At 38.5% G+C, this 27,885-nt stretch overlaps 1 protein-coding gene and 1 long non-coding RNA gene across 4 annotated transcripts; one reads left to right on the top strand and one right to left on the bottom strand.

Moving 5' to 3' along the window:
* Positions 1-158: 158 nt before the first annotated feature.
* neto2b (neuropilin (NRP) and tolloid (TLL)-like 2b) lies at positions 159-27,074 on the top strand. Of its 3 annotated transcripts, XM_017718140.2 has the most exons (11): positions 8,740-8,831; positions 8,959-9,016; positions 10,891-10,947; positions 13,696-13,836; positions 15,721-15,969; positions 16,063-16,110; positions 17,840-17,967; positions 18,384-18,612; positions 19,886-19,999; positions 23,000-23,130; positions 23,818-27,074. In XM_017718140.2, the coding sequence occupies exons 2-11, from the start codon at positions 9,007-9,009 to the stop codon at positions 24,373-24,375; spliced, it is 1,665 nt and encodes a 554-aa protein (XP_017573629.1). In that variant the 5' UTR covers positions 8,740-8,831; positions 8,959-9,006; the 3' UTR covers positions 24,376-27,074. The 3 variants fall into 3 exon arrangements, with proteins under 3 accessions (XP_017573469.1, XP_017573629.1, XP_017573546.1); XM_017717980.2 differs by lacking the exons at positions 8,740-8,831; positions 8,959-9,016 and adding an exon at positions 159-247; XM_017718057.2 differs by having other exon boundaries at positions 8,747-9,016.
* On the bottom strand, positions 15,836-18,527 carry LOC119263726. The gene is made up of 3 exons (XR_005130485.1): positions 18,359-18,527; positions 16,245-16,327; positions 15,836-15,963 (listed from the first exon to the last, which is right to left on the bottom strand). It is a non-coding gene; the product is annotated as an uncharacterized LOC119263726 (long non-coding RNA).
* Positions 27,075-27,885: the final 811 nt, after the last annotated feature.

Here is a 27,885-nt window from a genome sequence, read left to right as displayed (position 1 = left end):
TAAACAACACCACTTTCTTGCTTTTTTTGTCGTTTTTTAACCATATTCTTTATTAAGTGCTTATCTGACTGCAAGCAAACTCTGACTGAGTTAACTTTAAGTTCAACCTTTGGTAAAGTGTCAGGCTGAATTACTGCTAATGCACTTTGGGGAGACAGACTGGAGCTGTTTCTGAAAATGAAGTTTTTCCCTTCCATTACTTCCAATATTCCATCTGAACCAGAAGCGCCCTGGAGCCCATTTTTGGGTGAGTCTGAGACTGTGGTTTTCCACTTTGCTGCTGTCATTGCACAAGTAGGCAAAGACTTCATACCAGATGACCGCTGACAGTACAGTCATGCTCAGCACTGCGTGCTAGAGCTGCACGCCCATAATGCTGCGATCAGACGGGCGCAAAACTTTCAGCCTTAGTTATATGATAGCAGTGCAGGATGATCTGTCGAGTATAGCGTGATATTCGCACTGCTTTTTCAGTTTTACTGATATTTTTGCAAGATTGATCAATCATAATACAGCCTAATCCCTATAAAACTGAGATGTGCTTGTGTTCTTATCCTTTCTTTTTTCTGTGTTGTGCACTTCAATAAAGGGACATCCAAACCTTAAACTAACATTCAGTGTTATTTGTAACATAATGCCACGCTAAGCATCCTTCAGCCTCATCGGTTTGACAGAATTCGTGATTTTTTGTAGGCTTTTTTGCATTTTCGTCCATTAATGTTCTGTCACTACGATACCCAGCATGCATCATAGAAATACACCGTACAATCAAATTTCCTCCAATAAAGCTACTCATATATTATATCTGACTTTCTGGCATTCTTCCTCATTAGATAGCTCTTGGGGTGGGGGGGTTGGGGGGGTTCAGCGTTCCCCTCAGTTATTTACCCCAAAGAATAGCATCTCAAAAGGTATCTCTTTAAGGCAGCACCCACCAACCCTGGTCCTGGAGATCTACTGTCTTGCAGAGTCTGATTCCAACCACAGTCTGCTACGCCTGCTTTAGCCGATCAGGGACTTCTGATGAAGGTAATTAGCTGGAGCAGGTGTGGCAGACTGTGGTTGCATTAGTAAGAAGATGCATTAGAAAGGAGTAAGAAAAATGAATTAGATGCATTAGTAAGAAGGAGGCAGCATTTTTGATGTAGGATGGAACTAAACTCTGCAGGAACATAGATTTCCAGGAGAAGGGTTGGTGAACATTGCTTTAAGGCACCCACAACTTAAGAGCGTCATATTTCTTTGAAATAATATATAAAAGTACTCTCCATTCTGGAAATATGGATTGTGTCTAGTCAATACAACATATTGTAAGGTTCTCTCTGGTGTTAAAATAATGTTTTAAGAGAATTAAATGGTCCACTCAAAGCAAGTCATGTGAGGTTTGTAAGACACTACTAGCACTCAGGAAACATGAGTTATTAACTTTGTTAATGCAAAATTATATCTTATTTCAATAAACCACCAGCACTGTGAGATCATGTGATTTCTCCTTATTTGTTTTTAAACTGCTATATATTGTAAACATTCTTTAAATGTGCAACATTGATACACAACATTTCACTTCCTTAAGTGTTTACTCTGCACTGACAGCTGCAAAATGATCCGAGTGTCCACCAGGTGGAGATAAAGAGCTTTTTCTCAATAGCGCACAACAAAAAATCCCCACTTGTTGGATTTCAACAATTCCCATGTTTGACTGGTTTGCTTTTGTGCCTTTTTTTCTTCCAAACTACTCTTTTCCCCCTGTTTCCTGCTTAATCCCTCTGTTGATTCTGCTGGTTTGTGGAGCTGTAACTCCAGAGCAGAGAGGATGTGTGTGGTTGTGTAATGAGAGTGATTGGGAGAGATGAGGCTCAGATCAGTCCTAACACTCTACATCCCTTCATCTCTCTCTCTCCCCCTCTCTCCCCATTTCTCTGTGTTGTTTTAGGAGGAGGTTTTGGCAGAGAGAGTAAATACCCAGGGATGATTGGAAACATCTGTGTCAAGAGGAAGGGAGGGTGATTTTGAGACAGCAGCAAAGGTCTCTCTCTCTCACACTCTCTCTCTCTCTCAGTTGTGTGACTGAGCTGACCTTAACAGACTGCAGAGTTCTGAGTGAATGCTAAATTAGAGAAACTTAAAAAAACTGTGCTACTTCAAAATCTTTCAAATAAACACTGTTTTAATTACAGTATCTGTGACACAGTGTCTTATTTAACAGATTATTCCACTGATGAGGATAAGATAATGGATAAGATCAAATTAATTTGAAGAAGTAAATTATTGAAAGTGAGGGACTTGTAATCTACTGTGGACAGTGAGTGTCCTGGCGCATGACACATGTGCTGTAGCCACTACTGCTTTTGGTACAGCTAATAATGGAATAGCCTACATCAGTGGTTCTCAGACCGTTCCTCAGGGCCTCCCAGATGGTCCTCATTTTTGCACTATTCCTACATGATGGGAGCTGCTGGCAGAGCAAAAATACTGACCATCTGGGGAGTCCCGAGAACCAGTTTGAGAACCACTGACCTACCTAATAATCAACAGCCTTGTCTCTCATATGCACATATACCTCTCTTTAAAAAGAGTTTTATGATCTAATACCAAGGGACAAAAAAAATCACGGTAATGAGAGTGTGAGACCACATAGTGCATCCTACATTTATTTTTTTCATCTTATAAAGTCCACTTTTTTGCTGCTGTGCCTTTAAGAGTGAAATATATAAATGACATTTGTTCTGATTGGGCGCACTTATTTGAAAAGCAGGCCAGGCTAAAGTGCTCCTTGTGGCTTTCATGTGATTGATCAAAACTAAACTGCTATAGACACACCCATTGCTGTGTAAGGTGTGTAAAATCAAGCACATGCAATCTCTGTAGACAACAGTGCCAGTAGAATGGGTTGCACTGAAGAGCACAATGACTTTAAACATGGCACTGTCATAGGATGCCACTTTTGCCAAGTGAAATTTTTGCCCTGCTAGATCTGCCCTGGTCAACTGTAAGTACTATTCTTGCGAAATGGAACAACAGCTCAGCAACAAAGTTATAGACTGCACAAACTCACAGAGCTGAGGGAGTGCTGTAATGAGCCACTTAGATTGCAATTAATTTGCAATTACTTTGAGTGTATTCAGTGTTGACCCCCTCACTAAGTAAATGCTTGCCCTACTATAACAGTGAAGTTGGCAACACAGTGAATCAGTGGGACAACTCACAGATTTGGGCAAGAAAAGGTCTGTATTTTCATCAGTCTGCTGAAATCTTAATGGACTTACTTGGAGAAAAAAAAGGAATTTCACACAACTTTAAGAAAATGAAAAGCTTGTGCTAGCCAAAGAGAATTCTGTGTGTGTGCCTTGTGTGTGCGTGTGCGCAGGAGTGCAAGTTGTGCTGCTGATAGTGTTCAGATATTCTGAGATTACTTTTAGCCTGGAGAGTGATGTTGAGAGATTTGCTAAAGTGTCTGCCACACTCAGAACAGATTCAAACAGCTGCTCGTAGAGGACAGAATATCTGCTTTCACAGGGAAAAGTAACATAAGTCATGAGATATTGTCAGCCAAAGTACCATTCAAAGCAAATCTTTTTCTTTCTCTTTCTTTCTTGCTTGCTTGCTTTCTTTCTTTCTTTGTTCTCTTTTTCTTTCTTTCTCTTATTCCTTCTTCATTGTTCAGTAGCATTACCAGGATGTTTGGACACTAAAGCAAAAAATGAAAGAAAAAAAAGCTGTTAATAAAAAAAAAAAATTACCCTGTAATTTTACTCACTGTTGTTAACAAGTTCACAAACAAGTTAATACTTTCAATGCATGCCACTCCAACCAATAGCATCTAACATTAGCCTAAATGTTTCCATCAAAACTACCTGTTTAAGAATTTTATTGAATGTGATGCAGATTGTGAAGGGTCTGTTAGAAAATAGTTACTGTTGAAGAAATGTATTATGAATAAGAAGGAGAGTAATGGACTGTCTGATGTCATGGATTTATAGTCAGTATCTGCTAGCCGTGGGCCCCATGCCATCAGTTCCCAGAGTTTACCCCCACTATCTGTTTCTCTTTATTTTCCCCTCTCTCCGAGTTTCCCTCTCTATTTCTCTCAATCAGTTTTTCTCCTTTTCTTTTTCCTTCTTCACCTTCTCTCCTTTTTTCTCCTCTCGTTTTCCCTCTTGCTTCCTGTCTTTATTTACATATTTGTCTCTCTTTCTCTCTCTGTCCTACATCCATCACTATTCCCATGGAGTCATAATACTGCTGTGAAGTTTCAAAAAAGAAAACTTTCTCACACAATTCAGTCATTTTTTGCATGTTCTAAAGCATAGGTGGCATAAGGAAGGTTCTGGCCTCAGAGCCAGGGGATTGGGGGGGGTGGTGCGTATGTGTTACATGCACATGAGTGGTATGTTCTGTCAGATGACAAATTAATCCGGACTTCTTCATGGATTTAACCTTGAAGGTCAGACACAACCACACAGCTAACTCAGAAGTATTGCAGTTTTATTTAGGAAATGTATGTCAGATATTGTTTTTGTTGCTGTTTTAATATTATCATGTTTTTTAGTACATTTGGTGACACAGCTGGTCTGTGTCCTTCCAGTAGCTCGATTTTGTGTATCCAATATTTCTGACATTGTGTGCTTATGTATGTTGATGTATCAAGGTTATGTCAGCGTAACTGGGTGGGTGAAATAAAAACAGGATAAGATGCTTTTGATTAATCTGGAGAATGTAAGACCCCTGGTATAAGCCCCTGCTTCATTGAACCTTGAGTTTCACAAGGATTTAATACTCAGAGAGAGAGTGAGGGAAAGAGAGAGAGAACGTGTTCACACATACGCTCATGTACTACTTCTTGCTGCACTTACAGAGCAAACAGCATTATGTATGAAACATATAAACCTCAAAATTTAACATTTTAATTTTTTAAAGTTAAGTTAAATGTCTGATTGTCGCTGTGTGTGATGGCTCTTCTGATGGTGTTAGCAGCAAAACTAACATATCATTTAGTAATTAAAAAACACATTTATTTAAAAATACCACTGTTCACAAAAATGAGGAGTTCCAAATGAAGTCAGCACTCAGAGTTTTTTGGACAGCAAAGAGACTAGCACATCCTCTCTCTATCTCTCCCCCCTCTCTCTCTATTTTCCTCTTTATTTGTAGAAAGGAAGACAGAAAGGCAGCAGATTAAGGAAAAGATTTTACTCTCTTCTTAATCCTCCTACACTTGACTAGACGAGTAAGATCAACTCAAATCACCAGATTCTATAAGACGGTCTGGTCCCGTCCCCTCACTCTCCCCACCGCGCACACACACACACACTCTGTGTAGTCTCACCATTAAATGACAAAGAAAATGGAATGACATGAATTATTTACTGTGTGTGAATACTTACTCTGTATCTACATATCTATCTATTTATCTGTCTATCTACTAATGTATGTATCTGTCTATTTGTCTTTCTTTAGCTTTCCTTATCTCTCTCACATTCTGGCTGGCTGGCTTTATCTTTCATTATCACTCTCATTCTAGCTCTTTTTAAGTTGTGTATTTTTCTACACTATATGGCCAAATGTATGTGGACACCACTCATAATTATTGAGTTCAGGTGTTTCAGGCACACCCATTGTTACCTAACAGGTGTCCGTAGTCAAGCCACTGCGTAATGCCAAGGAATCATGCATCTGGTGGCCTGTTGGATGAATCTGGACTTGGCAGATGCCAGGAGTACTATACCTACTGTAATGCACAGTGCCAATGGTAAAGGGTTTGGCAATAATGGTCTGGGGCTATTTTTCCAGTGAATTAATGCTACAGATTATCATCCATCTATCTATATTGGGGTATAATATTAGGATCTTGACAACAATCTCGATGTCCATATTTTAATACATGTCATAGCTGAATCCAGCTCTGAAAAAAAAAAAAAGTGTTTCTAATCCATAAAATAAGTCCACAGCATTCTATGGTCCAAGTCATGTGAGGATTAGAGGGACTGAATTCATTTTCCTCTTGTCCTTATGGTGCAGCTTCCTCCCTCCGTTCCCCTTGTAGCTATAACATAAGCATCTAAACCTTGTAATGAAAATGACAGTTTTACATCTATATGGGAATTAAACCACAACCCATTTGTTTGCATGTTTCATTGCACTGAGCTGCTTCATTTGCATGTCTGCTGTGTGTGCTGTTTAAATTCACCATGTATGCATAAGTCAGAATCATAATGAGTCTAAAGACAGAGTCGCTCAGACTGACTTGTATACTGGTTTACAGATTTCAGATTGCTGAAGAGAGTGAAGTTGAGGGAGCTTTGTGTTGTGACAAGGCTTTATTCTCAGGTGATGGACTTGGCTCTTCTGTCAGAGATGAAAGCAGAGAGTTTACTTTATTTGAATTGCAAATGTGCAACATTTCACTGCTACAGTTGCAGCGTAAGTTATTTATGAATAGGCTAATTATATTAGCTTCCAGGAAGGGTGGATTTAATGTGTCAGACAGAGTGCCGTTTCTGTCTTTGTACTAACAGCACACTCCTAAAAGAAAAAAAAAATCCATTTATAACCAGTTAAGGATTCTTCCACTGTCTTTGGCTTCCGCAAGAGGGAAAAACCTTTTTGGTCTGGAACCTTTTTGCAGAGGATCTCTGAAATTTAGTCCAATTCTTTTTTGCACTGGTTATGACTGAGTCATCTGGCCGTTGCAGTACTGCCACATCAATCAGACCACAGGCTCCAGACTTTTTTTGTTATTGCTGTGTTGTCATGATTTTTGTAATGTTTTTTTTTAATTATTTAGCTGGTTGGTAGTTAGTTTAACAACAAAGTGGCTATTAGCATTATTATTAATAAATAAAAAAATTAATTTATAACATCTTTATTTTCAGACCACACATCATATGTGCAGTCAGAGACCACCCATCGTGTATCAAAACCATCAAGTACAAGTTATTCATTTTTTCAGTGTCAGGAAAAGCAGAAAACATAGGTAATAGTTACGAAAAGCCTCAAACTAAATATGATCATTTTTAATACCAAGTGTGTTCACTCTTTGCTTTAATTATAGCTTCCAAAGTTCAGTCTTAGAAGTTGGTTGCAGTTTTTGCTTCTCATAATCCAAGTAATCCCAAACTCATTCAGTGATCTTGAGATCTAGACACTGGAGTGGAAAGTCCTTTGTTCTCAGAACACCAGTAGAGGGGAGAGGGGGCAGGTTTAGAAACAGCGCAGCAAGCTGGCATTTACTGTTTATGCAATTTTGCATATTTATAGATCTTTAAGGTTTTGAGGTTTAAGGATGTTGCTATGCCATTTTAATAGTTTTTTTGGCCATGACAATGGTATATAAAAATATTTACCAGTTCTTTATTCAACATGAAACACAGGATTATAACATGGGTTATGTTGTTACATGTTGAATAAAGAACTGGTAAATATTTTTATATACCATTGCCTGAAAGAAAACTCCCACTGCAACTTTAACCATCACTCTGTTACACCAGCTCTAGTTGCTCAGTTTCACTCACTCAGATTTAAGACATTTGCATATTATTTAGCTTTCACACTAAGATAACATTAGCATCTGGTGCTAACAAGGATATGAATCAAGTAGCTTAAGTTAGTATCTCCACACACAGAACACCGACTTACCTGCTCAAATTTGAGTCTTTATTCTCTACTATCAGTGAGGCTGCAATAAGCCATGGTAACGTGTTTGTGATTAAAGACAGTTAGGCTTTTTTGCTAAGCCTACACTAGATTCTAGTGCTAAGCACCTAGCAGCATGGCCTCCAGAATCTCGCCTTAATTTCGTCCTGGCAGTGTTGCTATGAGATGTGAGGGCTGAGCCAATGAGGAGAAGCAACTGGTTCTCTCTCCCTCTTGGCTCAGGTGTTCATGCAGCCCTTAATTAGAGTCAGCTGAGGCTGAAGGCACCAGCAGTGCGGACTCATGACTCTTCCCATGTCTCTCAGCGGCGCTGTGGCGTTGGCTCTGGTCATGTGGCCTCACACAACCTCTTATTAGCATATTTTAGTATATTGGACCATGATAGGTTGAAGCTTACTAGTGAGCTGCTACATGACACTCCACAAATAGTTTTTTTTTCTCTCAGATGTTCTGGGAAGAACTGTTATCAATTGAAAAATATGACTGCAGAATAGAAACAACTGATACAAACATCAATCTATATACCCCTAATAAGAGTTAACCATTTGAAAAAAACATTTTTGAGGGCAGGGGGTCTTTAAATAAACAAAGAGTGGTCTCTGACTATTGTGCAGCATATACATATGCGGAGAAGAAAACTGTATATTATTGGGTGTTAATTAGCATACATCAGCACATGTATGTAAGAATGTCTGTCAAAGATTTGTAAGCCATTATTTAGTACCTGAAGTGCCTTCTTTTAGTTTTAGTGGAAACTTGTACTGTATATAGACATAGTTATCAGTAATATCCTTAAATATCATGTATCTGATGATCAGCCAACGAGGTGCTGTGCGTTTTCTCGAGCAGGTCCTCAAACGGTTATTACGTTTCCCGCCCGTATTTCGACAGCCCAGCCTCCTGCGTCCTCGATTGGCTCTTAGTTTATTCTCACTAGAAGTGGATTGCTTTTAAATTTGAGCTACTAGCCAATCGTAGCGCAGGAGCTTTCTATTAACAGCCAATACTAGACTAGGGGCGGAGCTTGTTGGAACTCGGCTGAGTAAAATATCAGAGTGTTTGGACTCCGTCTCCACTCCGCCCTTCAGTCTCACCGTCTGCTGACGAGGAGCCCATCACTGCTGTGCGAACACGGCTCTGGAAACTTCTCGTCCATATTCAGGATGCTTCACTAGGAGGTTTGGGTTTAGGTGTTTTTGGAGATGGATTATCGTTCGAATTTTTTATTCGCAGAATTTCGACGTGCTGTGAGAAAACTACAGCAGCTTTTTGCAGCTGAAATGTAAACAGCTGTTTTCCCTAAAGGACAACAGCAAGAGGTCAAGAGGTGGCATTCTTGGACACGTGGTGGAGATGCAGGCAGGTGAGAGAGAGGGACAGAGACAGAGCACCTTGATGATTAAATGATATGTTTACCCAGCAAATCATATAAACATCCACAATATAAAATATATATGTAATATCTGATAATATATCATATAAATATCTAATATATTTCTAGTGTAAAGTATCCCCAAAGGGTTTGGAGACTTTTACAATTAAACCATCTGTAAACTAAATAAGTTCTTTAGGTTACTTTGTGAAATGTTTAAGAGAATTATATTTGTTTTAGCCACGACCCTGAGGGAGAAGCGGCTTAGAAAATGTGTGTGTGTATTTGTTTTAGCCCAACATTAAACTGATAGTAGACTTTTGTGTGAAGAAAGCATGGAGAATAATTCCAAACAGACTGCACAGAGCCTACTGTAAACCACAGAGTTGAAAACATCAAAGTCTAGGACTGTTTTTATTAAAATAGCTTTGGTGAGATTGCATTCACTGATGGCATCATTAATACAGAAGACATTGTAGATGCAGGCCTGCAGACGTTTGACAAAAAAGTGTAAAGAATACTTTGTAAACAATTTAAATAAATACCACTTGATTTGATATCCAGCACCTTGTTGACCCAGCAGAACATATTAACATCCACAGCATGAAATATAACTATATAATATCTAATAATACATAATATAAATATCTAATATATCTCTAATGATGTGCCACACACTACCCAGTGTTGATTCACACAATATTTTTAAAAATTGCAGCTAGGCACAAATGTGTAAAAGTGAAGTACAGTGGCGTTTTATTGTATACTTGCTTACCAAGTATTGAACAGTTTTAAAGTTAGTAGATGTGTATCATTCCCTGCCTTTGTCCGGTGGTTTACTGTATCTGTGGTATAGATGCTGTTACGTGGTGTATATTTTACTTAAGTTTTTTACAGGTTGCTGTTTAAGCTTCACTGGCAAAACCAGATTTCTGAATGTATTTGTATGTTTATGTTTGTGTGCCCCATCTGTACTACAATCTCACTACAAGTGTGTGTGCGTGCATGTGCATACGTAGTGATCTTATGACGACAGATGTAAAAACAATCTGTCTCTGCTTCAATCTCTGTCTGGCTGTCGCTCTCTCTCTCTCTCTCTTGCTCTCTGCTGCACATTTAAGGAGCACTCTGTCACATTCTTAATCACTCAATCAACAACACTGCAGAATGGCAATGGACGTTTAACATACAAGTCCCGATGGGCACAAATGACCACTGTAAGAGTGAATGCAATGCTGAAGAGTTTCCTATGAACAAGCACTAACACCAGGCTGATCATGATATGACATGATATGTTGGTGGATCGGTGGGTGAATGCCCAAACCCTGAGGAAATGGTATTAAAGTTGAATATTACATGCCTGTAATATTCATTAAAGTTCATTAAAAGCACAAAAGTATCAGCTCAAAAAACTCCTCCTATATAACTGCAGTGGAACCTCTTAGTACATCTAGCATCAGCACAGGAAGTGTTTTAGGTTGTATTCTTCTCTTTTTGTGTCCCTCTAGGTCTAAATCTAAGGCTAGAAATGAGCAACAACAAATCATTAGAGATGCTCTCATCATCTGAGCAAAATTATATTAAATCCAAAACAAGGAAATATTAATTTGATGTGGAAAAACATAAGCCCATCAGAATGTTTAAGTACACATAAATGAGTAGATATAAGCAGTTCCTCCCACCTTGGCCTAGTTAAGTTTTTCTGTGTGGTGCTGAACGGACAGCTCCCTCAGTCCACATGCGGAATGAAGCTCCAGTAGAAACATGAAGCGTTAAAGAATGTGATCTGTGTTGTGTGTTCCCGTATATGTGTCCAAATGAAACTTTTCTGTAAAATGTATGCATTTGTTTTTCCTATTTTGCAGTTTGGGTTCTGATCATCTTGGTAGAGGAAGGTTTTGCATTGGCTCAGAATGATAAAGGTTGGTCCATGTCTGCTGTTCACACATCGAACACCTACATTTTTCAACTTGTGTCCATCTGGACTTACTCTAGGCGTTAATTCAGCATTGGACATACACTATATAGACAAAAGTATTAGGACTCCTCCACATTACACCTACAAGAGCTTTTATGACATCCCATTCTAAATCCATATTCATTAATATGAAATTGGTCCCACCTTCACAGCTGTAACAGCTTCCACTCTTCTGGGAAATTTGCTGCAAGGTTTTGGAGTGTGTCTGTGGGAATGTTTTCATGCAGAAAAAAATTTGTGAAGTAAGACTGGCTCGCAATTGCCATTCCAGTTCATCCCAAAAGGACTGAGTTCAAGGCTCTGTATGGGCCAGTCAAGTTCTTCCACACCAAACTCACCTAGCTATGCCTTTATGGACCTTGCTTTGCGCTCTGCAGCATAGTCATGGTGGAACAGAAAAGGGCCTTCCCCAAACTTTTCACACAAAGTTGGCAACATACTATTGTTCAGAATGTCTTGGTCTGCTGAAGCATTAAGATTTCCCCTCACTTGAACTAAAGGGTCTAGGCCAACCCCTGCTAAACAACTCCACAGCATTATCACTCCTCCGCCAAACTTTACAGTAGGCACAATGCAGTCAGGCAGTTAGCGTTCTTCTGGCATTTACCAACCCAGACTCATCCAGACTACCAAATAAAAGAGCATGATTTGTCACTCCAGAGAATATGTTTCCACTGCTCCAGAGTCCAGTGGCAGTGTGATTTACACCACTCCATCTGGTGCTTGACATTGTGCTTAGTGATGTAAGGCTTGTATGCAGCTGCTCAGCCATGGAAACCAATGCCATGAAGCTTCTGGTGCACAGGTTTTGTGCTGATGTTGATGCCTTATGAGGTTTGGAACTCTGCAGTTGTTGAGTCAGCAGTGCGTTGGCAACTTTTATGCACTATACGCCTCAGCACTCGGCAACCCTGCACTGTGACTTGTGACTTATGTGGTCTGACACTGCATGACTGAGCTGCTGTTATTCCTAAACACTTCCAATTTCCAATAATACCCTCACAGTTGATTGTGGAATATCTATGATGGATGAAATTTCACAAACTGATTTGCTGCAATGGGGCATCCTATTACAGTACCACACTCAAATTCAGTAAGCTCTTTAGAACAACTCGTTCTTTCACAAATGTTTGTAAAAGGCTGTAACGGGGGGCGAGGAGGCAGACGCATATGCGGAGATAAGCGAGATTTATTAAGGGCAAATCCAGGGTTTAAATACAACAGGGCTGACAAGGGACACAATCAGGGGCAGAGTCATGAAATGAGGGGGCTGGACTAAAACAAACGTACATAGGCTAAACCAAAACAACACGAACACATGGACAGGACTGGGAGGGGCCAATCGTGACAAAGACAGACTGCATGGCTAGGGGCTTCATTTAATATATACATCTGGCACTGAGACTGATTGAAACACCTGAATTCAATGATTAAGAGATGTGTGCCGATGCTTTTGTCCATATAGTGCATTACTGTTGACCATATCTTTTACAGGAAATGTAAGTAAAAGGTTTGGGATTCTGAAATTATTTCATGGTAATACACAGATAATTTTACCATAAAATATAGTACTGTGCAGACATAGAAGTCAGAGACCACTTTTCATTTGTTTAAATTCCAGTCAAAACAGCCATTTAGTATAAGTTATTCATTTTTCAGGAGATATTCCAGAGGAGATTCAATATAAGACAGTCAACCAGAATCACTTTCCTGATGCTGAAATGTGGCTGTTTTGAGGTGCAGTCTCTGACTTTTGCACAGTACTGTATACAGTGCCCCCCAAAAGTATTCAGAGACTTTAACTCTTTGACGATTTTTAAAGTTTAAAGAAGTTCTTTAGTTTACTTCATAAAATGTTTAAGAGAATTATATTTGTTTCAGAGGAAAACTCTATTAGCCCAACAGCAAACTAATGGTAGACTCTTTGTAAAGCCTGGAGAACAATTCCAACTAGACTGCACTAAGTGTGCTGTAAAACAGAGGTGGAAACATCAAAGTCTGGGGCTGTTTTTATTACTGTAGTGTTGGTGAGCTTGTGTTCACTGATGGAATCATTAACACAGAAAGCATGCTGGATGCAAAACAGTCTAGGAATGATCTGTTTAAAATAAATGCCACTGAGATTGATGTTTAGTTTGCTACTTTTTAGGATTTTATGCTTGTACATGTCCTTTGTATATCACTGTTGTCCGAAGAAATTTTTATGTTTTTCAGCTCTTGACATAATTTAAAAGCACCTGTTGTCTTTTACATTGTGTGTAAATTTCATCATGAATGGACTAAAAGAAGTGACCCTGAATGACTTGGATAAAAGCCTGGTTCCATTGATTTACATTAAAAGTAAAGCAGGTTTTTCCTTCTCCTATAAAGTTTTCATTTTGGAGATACAAGCTTTTGTTTCGACAAGAGCAGTATATAAAATTTAAGAGGGAAAGTTTGTGTAGCTGTGCACTATTAAAATGTATAGTTTAATCTAATAAACTACAAAATATATTAATTTAAAAATTGATTCCAAACTTTTCAAAGGTAGTGTATATGCAGTTATATGCAAAAGTGTGGATACTCTTGCTTATAATAACAGAGTTATTAAAACCTCTGCATATGTCTGTATGTATCATCTATGTGGAAGTACACAGTTTCTGTATTAACTTTGTGTGTGTGTGTGTGTGTGTGTGTGTGAATGCATTTGCAGCATTGTCTCAGAATGTGGCTGAAGCAAGCAGGCGGTCTCACTGTGGAACATGGACACGTGATAGTAACGGCGGAACATTCAGCTCCCCAAACTACCCCAACACCTACCCGCCTAACAAAGAGTGTGTGTACGTCCTTGAGGGTATGTACCTCTCTAACACAGTCTGTTATTATTATTCACTCTACCAGTACAGTGTGTGTGCATACACTGAAAGGAATGTATTGAGCTTACCTGATTCAAATGTATACATAATTTCCACATGAATAAAATATATTACAACAATAGAATTATTGCCAAAAGTGGTTAAACAGAATGACCAAACTGAGTATTTAACTATGTTAAATATATTTTTTCTTGTTGAAATGATGTAAACATTTGAATCAAGTAAATTTAAAGCATCAAGACCATCTGAAAGCACAGAAAAACTGTGTTTCTGTACTTTATGCTCTCATGCACTGCTTTTCTACATTCTTTCTACATTCTCAATCACTCAGTGACGTCAAGCCTGAAATTTACATTCATTATAGGAGGACGTGCCCATATAAATAGTAAAGTATAATTTTTAATGCTTAAAATGTGTGTATGTGTGTATGAAGTAGTAAAGAAAACAAAAAGAGATTCCTAGCTTTAGTATACAGTCCATTGTAAAATGCTTCAGAAAAAACATCATGTAAAGCCATTTATCTGGATAGTAAGTGTTTATTCAGTGTGTGTGTGTGTGTGTGTGTGTGTGTGTGTGTGTGTGTGTGTGTGTTTAACCCAGTGGTCTCCAAACCTGGTCCTGGAGAGCTACCTCGCTGCAGAGCCTTGTTCCGAACTTGCCACACCTTCTCCAGCTGATCAACCTCTTTCCAAGTCTTGGCTTGATCAGATACACTATATTGCCAAAAGTACCCACTCATCCATCCAAATTATTGAAATCAGTCGATCGATGGACGAGTCTGGGTTTGGCAGTTTCCAGAACGGTACTTGTCAGACTGCATTCTGCCAAGTGTAAAGTTTGGTGGGGGGGTTTGGTATGGAGTTGTTTTTCAGGGGTTGGGCTCAGCCCCTTAGTTCCAGTGAAAGGAACTCTTAATGCTTCAGCAGACCAAGAGATTTTGGACAATTTCATGCTCCCAACTTTGTGGGAACAGTTTGGGGATGGCCCCTTCTTATTCCAACATGACTGCACACCAGTGCACAAAACAAGGTCCATAAAGACATGGATGAGTGATTTTGGTGTGGAAGAACTTGACTGGCCTGCACAATGCCCTGACCTCAACTAGATCGAACACCTTTGGGATGAATTAGAGCGGAGACTGCAAGCCAGGCCTTCTTGTCCAACATCAGTATCTGACCTCACAAATGAGCTTCTGGAAGGATGGTCAAAAATTCCCATAAACACACTCCTAAACTTTGTGGAAAGCCTTCTCAGAAGAGTTGGAGCTGTTAGAGCTGCAAAGGGTGAGCTGACATCACATTAAGCCCTATGGATTAAGAATGGGATCTCACTCAAGTTTATATGCGTGTGAAGGCAGACAAGCGATGACTTTTGGAAATATAGTGTATATTCCAGTTAAGTAAGGGACGGGGCATCTGATGGGGTATAGATTGGAAGTTTGCAGGAAAGTGCCTCTCCATGACCAGGGTTGGAGACCACTGCTTTAACCATTTTCAAAGATTTCCTTGAGTACACTTTCAACAGTTAGCATCCAATACCTGCTTTAGCAAATCAATGCTTCATTAAATGAAATCAGATGTGCTACTGAATTTAACAAACCCATACAATGGTTGGAGTGGAGCTTTTTAAAAACAATTAGTGTATTGAAGTTTTTTTGTATTTTACTGGCAAAAAACACACTTACTTGGCCTCCAAAGACTTTTGCATAATACTGTCTGTTAGAAAACAATATAAAATTTTAAGTAACTTTGGCCCATCCTTTTTGGTCTGTTTATCTCAAAATATTCACATAATGTAAAGAGAACCTGGCATTTGCAAATAATAAAAAAAAGAAAGAAATAAAACTTATCTCCTGTTTTCAGCATTGCCACGGAAGAGAGTCCAGTTGGTGTTTGATGAGAATTATTATATCGAGCCATCCTTTGAGTGTCGATTTGACAACATTGAGATCCGTGATGGACCATTTGGTTTCTCTCCACTGATAAACCGTTTCTGCGGATCTCAGAGCCCAGGAGTGGTCACCTCCACAGGGCGCTTCATGTGGATCAAATTCACCAGTGATGAGGAGCTAGAGGGATTGGGCTTTCGAGTGGATTACACATTTCCTATAGGTAAACACATGCAATGCTCTTTTTGTCACTTTGCAATAATACTTTATTTATTTATTGATATTTATTTTTATGTATGTCTCCCTCTAATTACAGATCCCGACTTTCATCTCCATATAGGAGGACTGTTAAATCCCATTCCAGGTAAACACAATCAGTCCTCAACTACTTAAATTAATAATTTTGTCATGTACAACCTGTTTAATGTTACATTTAGTTAAAGAAAGTGTTTTCAGCTGTGATGTACATTCTTTAACACAGTGTGGCAGCGTTGTTACCTTGGTATGTAGGGAATATAGATGCTTCCAGATAGGTGTACCGCATGACTAAACAGTGACTGAAATGACATTCGCGTTGAGATCTATGGAAAAGACATCAGTAAACAGGGTTAGAAATTGTGGTCATAAGTGCATTAGTGTGTTATCTAAGTACAAACAGTGGGTCCAGTGGTTGTGTTATGCTGTGGGGGCATATGGCTGGCATGGTTTGGGTCAGTTTAAAGGGAAGAGTCACTGTAAATCAATACAAAGTTATTCTGACTGATCACCTTTGTCCTATGATGAAACATTTCTAATGGGATGTTTCGAATGATCACACCCACAGAGCATGAGGAGTCAGTGGCTGGTTTGATGAGTATGAAATTATGTAAATCATCTGATATAGCCTTCAAATCACCAGATCTCCATCTAATTGAACACTTATGGGAAGTTTTGGGCTGATGAGTTAGACTGTACTCACCATCATCATCATCAAAACACAAATTGAGGAAATGTCTTCCAGAGGAATGGTATTCCATTCTTCCAGTACAGTTTCAGAGATGTGCTGAAACACATTAAAGCTGTTCTGGCAGCTTGTGGTGGCACCTTACTCTGACTCTTTATGTTGATTTCCCTTTTAATTAAATATATGTGTGTGCGTGTGTGTGTGTGCGTGTGTGTAAATGACATACAAATCAAATCTATTCATTGCGTCACTTTATCACTTTTCATTGTAGTTGTATAAACTAATTATCAATGTGTTGTGCTGTGTTTGCCTAAGTACTATATTTGGCTGTGCTATGTTTGGTTTACTTTTTTAGCTAAAGGACCCTCATCCTAATTTATCATATCATTTGTCTTAAACTTCTACAGCATCTATAGCATCTTGAATTGTCAGCCATCTCTCTTTTCAGGGTGTTCAGTTCTCTTATTTGACAAAAACAATGTGGAAAATGAACTGAAAATAAAATGAAAATGTGCAAGAAAAAAGGAGAATGTTGATGAATGAGACGAATTGAGATGCTATAATATGTCGATACATTGACTATACAGATATAGATGTATGCTGTGCCCCCAAAACGTGTTTGGACATTTTTTCCATATTTTAAAAATGTATCCATTTCATTATGTTAGGAATCAAAATGTAAAACCAAGTGGCATTTATTTTAAACAGATCATTCCAAGGCTGTGATTTACCATTTGGCAAAGTATTTTTTCAATAGGCAGTTAGTATATTTCAGAGGTCTTTATCATTTTACAATTTAGATATAGATGTTCATACACTATAAATACATAAAAAAATATAAATATATATTTATAGATAAAGTGATGCTTCTCCTGGATTTATATTTTCCTGTTAAAATCAGTTCCAACCTAAATCTGACACAGCTAATTATGGTTTTCTGAAGATGTTAATATTGAGGTGTTGAAGGTTATGGTTGAAACTGACCTCTGCAGGGAGGTGAGTTTCTGCTGCAGATCATTTGTGATGATGGTGCAATGAATTGTCCTATCACTTGCTTTAGTGCTTTAGCCACAAAGTACTTTGTAATAGCTTCCTAAAACTCTTTTCATCCTCTTTTTCTCGCCTATTTGTCTCTCTGTGCTTGTCTTAGATTGCCAGTTTGAGCTAACTGGTCCTGATGGCTTGATCAGATCCAGTCAGGTGGAAGAGGAGAATAAAGTGAAATCTGATGAAGCTGTGGACTGCATCTGGACCATCCGAGCTCCACCTAACAACAGGGTTGCTGAGGCTTTATTGGACTTCCCGCTCCACTTCTTTGCCCCTGAATGTAAAGTTTAACATTGCTGTCATAACAAAACCACGTAAATCATTACTCCACTGGAGCAAATAGATATTCATAAAATTAAGTTGTCTGGAATTTCTGTTGGTCCATTTGTCAGGAAAAGTGTCTACAACATTAACGACACCTTATGTTTTCAAGTGGTGTAACAAAAAATTCAAACTGAGAAAATGTCTGATATGACAGCAATAAACTTGTGTATGTCTATGTAAACTTGTGTATGTTTGTATATGTAACCCACTTTAGATGTCTCCCACTGTCAGGACCTCACTGTTTTTTTCATCTCCCCTCCTTTTCCTTATTCCAACTCATCCCTTTTATACCACTCACTTTTCTTTTCTCTTCCTCATCACAGATCTTCCTTCGTTTCCTGGAATACCAGTTAGAGAATTCCAACGAGTGTAAGAAGAACTTTGTTGCGGTGTACGATGGCAGCAATGCAATTGAGGACTTGAAGGCCAAGTTCTGCAGCACTGTTGCTAATGACCTCACACTTGAAAACGACGTGGGGGTGGTCAGAATGTGGGCTGATGAGACGAGCAGACTAAGCAGATTCCGCATGCTCTTCACCTCCTTTGCTGACCGTGAGCACTCTGTCAACGTCTCTCTTCCATTTCCTCCATTGTTAAAGTCCTCTTAAAACTTCCTTGTTTGTTCAAACTTGAAAACAAAGAACCAAAGTATACTGTAAAACAGTTGTGTTGATGTAACAAGACATGGGTAATAACAATACATATAGCATCAGTATGTAGTCAGGATGCAACAATGGTAATTGTGTTCTGTTATAGTTACAGAAAAAAATACAGTAATCACATTACAGATACATTATAAACATAGGATGATAACTAGCAAGATTACATTAAAACTGCTCCTAAGTCCTTTACGCACTGAGTGCAATTTATTTGTGTGGGGTTTTTTTAATGCACACCAAACACGATTTATCAAACAGCGATTATAAAAAATTAGCCTGGAGTGAATATTATTGCACTAATATGTAATCATTTTGTTTTGCTAAACAATGCATTTTTCCACTTTTCCTTCTGTTAAGTAAACATTGTCATGATGAAATTTGACTAGGCTTTATTGAATTATAGACTTTAAAAGACAAGTAATTGCAAAGAGAATAATCAGATTACCATATTATAGTAATATTTTGCATTACTAAAGTATTGTTTACAGGTTATATTTTTTTTATCTGTACCCAAATACATTTTTACCAAATATGTATATGTATACCAAATACATTTTAACTCTATCAAACATGTATTTAACACATTTTGTTTATGTGCAACCATTCAACACATTTGAATCATGAACCATTTTTTTCAGTGTACTTGAAATGAATATCCTCAGAGGATCTTCTAGGTGTATTTACTGCCACAACCACGAAAGGACGGAACAAAACATGGATAATTCCAATCCTGATGTTTCCTGTTGAGTGTCAGTCTTTTTATTAAACTATCATTACCTGGGTTTTCTTTAACTTTGTTTTAATGTGGTTGTGTATTTGATGCTGAAAAATGTATCACTGTAGCAAATAAAATCATAGGACAGGTACTATCCAGACATTATCCAGATGTATAGCTATAAGCCTAATATTAGGTTAGTTTATTTATTTAAAGAGGAATTGAATTTTCAAAAATTTCTCCAGAATTCAATTATTGAGATGTCAGTCATTCAGAGTGGTTTGATGTGAAATGCTAATGGGTCCACCTTGTGGTTCTTATTGGTACTGTAAAATGACCTTTTAGTGCATCCTCTGTCTTAGTGCCCCTCCAGTCATGAAATGTTTTGGTCTGTTTTGGTCACTGTAAGATCACCACAACTGTGAAAATATCTGCACTTTTGTGTTTGCAGCTCCATGTGTGTCCAACACCTTCTTCTGCGACACCAACATGTGTATCAACCAGACTCTGGTGTGTAATGGCATTCAGAATTGTGTCTTCCCCTGGGATGAAAACAACTGTAAAGGTACATCTATGTCTTTGGTGGCTGCTAGATGGCGCTCTAACACATTAATCACAGTGTAGAGCTGATAAGAATGTCGGTATAAATCTCTGACCTCACAACATTTTGATTGTGTCTTTAGGAAACAATTCAGCACATCATTAAATCATCAAGATTTATTATTTAATTATTTTTGAAAAGTACAGTTAATTCACAGATGTGATGGACAACGAAAACAGTACATCAAGCTTTTTAACTCTACATTTGAATTTTAAACATGGTATATCAGTATCAGTAGGTTTCCATACCGAGCCGTTATCAGCAGACAATGCTGGATTGGATGTATTGGTGGGCAGGGCCACCCATAAGACGGAGGAAAAAGGGAGAGCTTTTAAAGGCCAAGGGACCAAGCATTGTGCTCAGAAAACATGACAGTGAAAAATAACTTTTTTCCTCAACATTTATCACTCCTCAAAGAGAAAACATTAAAGATATCCGATCAGTATCAGAGCCAATCATGGCATATTTTAATGGATCAGTATTGCTAAAGTATTGCACCACTTCTGGTATGAAACCAACATTAAAGGGGAATTCCACCATTTTTTAAATAATGACATTTCCCCTGTCCTTTTCCTGCTTGCGTGTGCTGTAGGTGTTGGCACGTAAAAATCTGTTCAGTGCTGCGGAGCTGCAGGAAGTGCTGGAGCCTCCTCATTACGAGCTCTTCTCCCTGCGCGAGCGGGAGGTGCCAGACGAGCTGGCAAAGCTGTCAAAGATTTATTATTTAATTATTTTTGAAAAGTACAGTTAATTCACAGATGTAATGGACAACGAAAACAGTACATCAAGCTTTTTAACTCTACATTTGAATTTTAAACATGGTATATCAGTATCAGTAGGTTTCCATACCGAGCCGTTATCAGCAGACAATGCTGGATTGGATGTATTGGTGGGCAGGGCCACCCATAAGACGGAGGAAAAAGGGAGAGCTTTTAAAGGCCAAGGGACCAAGCATTGTGCTCAGAAAACATGACAGTGAAAAATAACTTTTTTCCTCAACATTTATCACTCCTCAAAGAGAAAACATTAAAGATATCAGATCAGTATCAGAGCCAATCATGGCATATTTTAATGGATCAGTATTGCTAAAGTATTTCACCACTTCTGGTATGAAACCAACATTAAAGGGGAATTCCACCATTTTTTTCCACATTTCTGCATATTTCAGTCATTGAGACGTAAACAACGTCATTCAGAGTGTTTAGATGTGAAATTGTTAATTGTAGAGAAACTTACTCAAATTGATAGGAATCAGGGGTTCCAATATCTACAGCGTAACTCTAGTGATTTACTATCGAAAATGATCAGTGATTGTATTCAGAGTTTTTATTTGTATGATATGTTGATAATAAAATGACGAAAAAATTATTTGGGAACTATTGTGAAACAACATGTCAAGTATCAGGGAGTGTAGCCAGAGACATTTTATGTTAAAGCCTTCTGTGAGGGAAGACACTTGATATGTCTGGTTACTATGACTACTACTGTGAACAGTTCTATCTCAAGTTTCTCTTGAAAGGAGCATTTCATATCAAACCACTCTGATTGGCTTTGTTTACATCCTAATCATTTAATTCTGCAGAAATGTTTGAAACATTGTTGAATTTCCTATTAAACTTGGTTTATACTGATATGTCAATGCAGGAAGCATAAAGCAGAGGAATGAGCTGCTACTGCTTGTATGTTAGAGGCACATGAAATCATGTTCACAAGACTATAAAATTATTACATCACATAAGTAGTCCAAAAAAAGACATCAAATCAGAGTGTATATGACTACAGTCAAATCAGAAATCCAAAACATATAAAAAGTGATTTTACTGCAACTGTTTATATTTTCATGATTGCCAAATCATACAATCAGTATAATCAGTCAGTTTCCAATGAATAAAAAAAAATCAATATTAAATGTTTTATAAAAACGGTCATTTATGGTCCCACTACGCACATATGAAAATGGATGGCTTTGTGCAGGCCTGTCGATGAGGAGAAAAAAAGAATAAATCTGATATAGTCCTGCAACTAAAGTAATCTTGTTAGCTGTGTATTTCTTCCTGTGGGGTAGAAGATGATTTGAGTACATGATAATGTACTTTTAGATTCTCATCTTGTGTGAATGAGTTAAAATAGCTCATTTACAACTTAGTAATTTTGTGGGGGACAACCATGAAAAAATTTTGGGTTTAAATGTGGTTGGAAATGTAGTCTTATTAAGGGAACAAATAAAATTTCTAAACCAGTCCAATGCCTCATTACAGAGCTCAAAGTAGGGGGCAATAGTGTGTTCATCAACACTTTGCATGCAGTAAAAATGAACATTAACTCCTGCAAAGGAAAAATAAATCTGTTTGCCAGCAATAGCATGTTGCCTGCTAGCTTGTTTTGGTTGTGTTATTGATTGGTTTAGAGGGGTGTACCCCTATATCTTACGAATTTTGATGCAATGCAGCACCAAAAGGTTAATAAGCTCTCCCTAGATGTGTACTCGTCTGGCCCCACGACACAAAAGTAAAACATTTTAGGTTGATATTGGGATGGCTGACACTCATATCCTAAAAGAAAAATTGGTATTGTGCCACTTTTATTGAAAATGTAAATTTTCAATGAGAATGTAAATTTGCCCACAAAAATGGAGCACAAAGTTTATAAACTTTAATTCCTAACCTGATACAGCTGAATTACTACCTTCAGATTGGTACTTACTTAGTTAATGCTGTTAGTCGTCTATAAATTGCAATGCTGTTGAATTCTTTACCAGTTCACTCACGTCACAGAATTCCCCTACTGATCATATCATTTTCTCTCTCTCTCTCTCTCTCTCTCTCTCTCTCTCTCTCTCTCTCTCTCTCTCTCTCTCTCTCTCTCTCTCTCTCTCTCTCTCTCTCTCTCTCTCTCTCTCTCTCTCCCTCTCTCCCTCTCTCCCTCTCCCTCTCCCTCTCCCTCTCTCTCTGTCTCCTACCTCAGAAACAAAAAGTAAAGGCATTTTCATGCAGATGAGTAAGACTCACAGCACAGTGATTGCCGTGTCCACCGGTGTGGTTCTTCTTCTGCTTATCCTGTCTGTGATGGTGCAGATGAAACAGCCCAGAAAGAAGGTGACACCAAGTAGCATAATGAGTCAATAAATATTCCAAATCTCATGAAAGGAACCATTTCACAGACAGAAAATAGACTACGCTCTGTATAATCACATCTATTTACTTTATTCTAGGTTCACAAGGGAATTCCATTGGAGTTCACACTCTCTTATGAACATTTGAATTTTTATATCAGTGTGATAGTGTGAGATGAGCTGCTCTTTGGCCTTTTGCTCTTTTGTGGCCACTATAAACTGTATAATTCCACACATTGAACAGATAAAATATGGTCATTTTATGACATTTCCTGTGGGCTACCACACCCTGTCTTAGATTACTGATTAGCTGCAGCTGCACAGTTTATGGAAATTCCAAGTGTTTTATTTACAGACATGAAATTGGTCTGTCTACCACTCAGAGGTTTGGAACCACCTGTCATATATGCTTTTAATGTTCTTGCATACAACAGTAATGTATACAAGAGCTGCAAACCTCCTAAACTAGAAAAAGTGTTTTAGATGTTTAATAAGTAGTCATTTAGAATCATCTCCAGTAGAGTTGCCCAAAGGACATTCTGGATGTTGTTTGTCTGTTTTGACCAATGAGCACATTTAATTTGGTCTGCCAGAAAGTTGCCCAACGCCCCTGTACAACACTTAAATAATGACATTTCCCCTGTCCTTTTCCTGCTTGCGTGTGCTGTAGGTGTTGGCACGTAAAAATCTGTTCAGTGCTGCGGAGCTGCAGGAAGTCCTGGAGCCTCCTCATTACGAGCTCTTCTCCCTGCGCGAGCGGGAGGTGCCAGACGAGCTGGCAAAGCTGTCTGAGGAGTTGGAGAGTTTTCAGAAACTCCGTCGCTCCTCCTCTGCATCACGCTGCATCCATGAGCATCACTGCGGTGCCCCTGGCAGCGCAGCCCCTGTCACTATGGCAACCAGAGTGCAACACTTTTCCCAGGGCTCAGATGACCTGCCTGTGGTTCAGGGCGTCCGAGGCTTCAGCAACTTTGCCACCCGGAGGAGCAGCCACGGTCCTCACACACACTCACTCCCCCACGCTGCACACACACACACGCACAGCATGCAGAGCCTGCGGGATGCGCTGGAGGGTGGAGCATATGGGCTGGAGGAGCGGGTGATGGAGGAGATCGGCTGCAGAGAGGTCTTCAGCCGTGGAGAGATGTTTGGCCATGGCGGCAACATTGCCATGGCACGTAGCCATGGCAACCCCGTCCAGCAGCGATCACTTTCCATGGACTTTTGAACAGACTGGCAGACAGCAGATACCTGTTTATGGACACTAAGAACTCAAGAGCATCAAACTCACAGGGACCACTGCAATGGACCTCTGGAAAACATTAATTCCTTTCAAACTTAGGATTCTGTTCATTCAGGGTGCCAGCTCTTGAGGAGCGTCATCCAGTCCATGTTTTAGTTTTACTCTCAACACATTTTGGACTGAATTAATTCACCTATCCGTGCACTGAGCTATCCATGCTCGCTGTCAGAACAAAACAACAGAACCTTGTATCTCCAAAATGGTATCTGTAAAGGAGAAAGAAAAGCTTTATTAATGTTTACTGTAAGTTAATGCATTAAATATGTGTTCTAAGTAAATTTGCACTTATAGGTTTATTAATTATAAAGTTTTGACGCAGTGTAATGCAGCCTAATTTTGATGACCAGCAACATAGTGCAGCTTAGTAGTATAGCATTATAAATTGGAAAATCAGTATTACAAATTTATACTCCAACCCAAATACATTGGGTTGAATGGACTTTTTGCCAATGTTCTGTCAAGCTTGCACAACCTTGTAGCAGTTGTTACAAAATAACACATTTGTGAGTGGTGCATGGATTGGTCAGTTAGCTCAAAGGAGGTGGTAGCTGGTACTGGATGAAAATATGGATTTGCTGGTGATTTTGAAAGACCACTGATTCAGCAGCTTCTGCTGTGAGCCTGTGTTGGAGGCGACCAGCCCCTTAAACTGTTTTGCTGTTCTGTATAACTATACTTTTGTGTTTATCTTATTTTATGCATTTCTAACTAATCTCCTAACTTCTCCATATGACCAATATTGATTGTAGATACCATGTGACTACTATTGAATCCCCTTTGTTTTTTCCTTCACCATCAAGATGTAGATTGAGACACAAGGTGAACTGTGCTTTCTTAGATTGTTTGACATTTCTGTGCTCAGCAATTCTTTAGAATTTTTAGTACATGGTCACTGGAATGATACCAAGGTATGCTGAAAATTACTTTAGCTCTTAAGTCTCTTCAAGTGTGATAAAGAAATCTTTAGCTCCATAATCAGGGGTCAGCACTCTTCCAGTGGACTGTAAGTATTGTTTTGATTGACAGCTACTGTTTTTAGCTACGCTAACATACTTTTGTCAATGTTTATAGATAGCAATGTGTCATACAGTGTCAGAAAACACAGTCAAGTCTATTTGACATTACTGAACAACTCCACTCGATTTGAGACAACTTAGATATGCAGTTAAGCGCCATGTTAATTAGTGGAGTATAAGCTTCCAGTATTGGTTAGCTACATTAGCATCGCAAGTCCAGTGCTAAAACTAAAGAAGCAAACCTGAGGACACCAAGCATATACGACTATATGCAAAAAAATGTCACAGTGTTCGCATAATGATGGCAACACAAAACTGCACCCAAAGACCATCTAATTTTATACAGCAGTTCAGTAAAAGAAATGAAATTTCAGTAATAAATATTCACACTACAGTTCACTTGGATGACAACACCCAGGTTTACAAGACAGCAGAGAAAATGAAAGTCTATATTTTTTGTTTTAGCCAGCATCTTTTGCTTGTTAACTATTAAATGTAAGGAGGACATGCTTGTAGTCCAATACTTGAAGATAATAGAAGAATGGATGAAAACATGGTTTACATTTTTCTTTCCTCCTGTTTATTGCCATCAGCATGTGTTCAGATTGCTGTTTACTGAAATTATGTTGTGTTTTAGTGTTTGATGTACATTAGTGGATGAATTTAAAAGGGCATGATAAAGAAAGGGGTTTAGGTAGCTGACAAAAAGTTACAACAGGGGTTCCCAATCAGTCCTGGTTCTAATACCATACCTGACCCAGACACCGAGGTGCTTGGTTATTAGTTATTGAGATGAATCAACTGTGTTTGATGAGACAAAGCACAAAAAATGTGCATAATGTGGGGTCGCCAAGACTGACATCAGGAACCCCTGAGTTATAGCATGCTTTTCTTTTGCACTTCTGAGTTTAGTCAGCCATTACGAAACAATGTTTTCTTATAAAGCAGTTATTTCTAATTTGACGTCTTTATGATTTTGTCTCTAATTTGGTGTCTCACTGATGCGCAGTGTCATGCTGTGCAGTGCTGCATGACCTGTAGTTTGTAGTATGGCATATCATCATCATCATCATCTTAATAACACCACATATCTCCCAGATGGTAACTTTCCAGTACAAGGAAACATGTTCTTAACTTAGGTGTATGTTAATGTAGTTTATTAAAAGTATTTTTTGATATTTTGTGACAAATGCTTGTTGATCTATTTAACATGAAATTTTGATATGACATCAACAGTATTTTATTGGTTCTGTTCTTTGCCCTCCAAACTTTTGGTGAGACACTGTACGATTGGGCTACAACACAGCAAGGAAAGCTGGAATAACATGAAAAAAGGAAGATCAGTAATAAAGAAATCCAATGCGCACTCAAATAAATGGAATTACCTTTCTACCATTGCATGCTTGTGCTTCATGAGACTGTTGTTTAATTTCTAGTCAAAACATTTAGTACAAAGTATTCGTTTTTCAGCATAAGACAGAAAAGTAGAAAACATTTAACAGAACAGTCTGGGTGGCATGGATGTTTGGCGCCTTGTTTTCTCTGTATCAATTTTTTGAATTCCAGCTTTGTTCTGACTTTGCTTATACAAGGGGATTATTGCATATATAATCTCATAAAATAGACTCCCAAAAAATGTATTAATTTATTTATGTCAAAGAATTTTCTTTATTTGACTGGACATTAAATATATTTTAATGGTGGTTTCTGACCTTTGCATAGTCCCAGATTTACTTATCTTGGAGTGTATAGTGTACTTTTAGTTTTCAGACTACAGCTGTTTATTTATCATACAAAATTGACTGAAATGTGACCTGAAAAGGTAGTTGGAAAAAAAATCTGTATGTGTGTAAAACTGTGAGTATTAAAATAGGCATTAGCTTAAACTTTCACTGAGACCCACATAACCCACATGACTTGCCACCTCCTGTTGTTATGATGCTTGATAAACAGACAGATGTAGGTCAGATAGGGTATAAATACTGAAATAAACAACAGACAACAGAAGTTCAAACATTTGTAGACAACTGCTCATCCATCGTTTCTTCTGAAATCAAGGGTATTAATAGGGAGTTGGTCCCCCCTTGCTGCAGTAAGAGCCTATACTCTTCCTGGCAACCTTTACAGTAGATGTTGGAGAATGGCTGTAAAAATTTGATAGCATTTAGCCACAAGAGCATTATTGAAGTCAGGAGCTGATGTTGAATGATTAGTTCCAAAACACAAATGCCTACAGCTACAGCTCATCATAAAGGGGCTCCATCACTCCAGAGAACACAGTTCCACTGCTCCAGAGCCTCATGTTCCCATACTACTGGATTTGCCTATGCAAGCTGTGTGAGTAACCATTTGGTATGGTACATTTTGAGTCACTATACATGCCACAAAGTGTCACCTCAACCCTTTGGTAGACCATGAA

Source organism: Pygocentrus nattereri, chromosome 7 (genome assembly GCF_015220715.1).
Source record: "Pygocentrus nattereri isolate fPygNat1 chromosome 7, fPygNat1.pri, whole genome shotgun sequence".
NCBI classification, from domain to species: Eukaryota; Metazoa; Chordata; class Actinopteri; order Characiformes; family Serrasalmidae; genus Pygocentrus; species Pygocentrus nattereri.
This window is presented reverse-complemented; position numbering and strand designations above follow the sequence as displayed.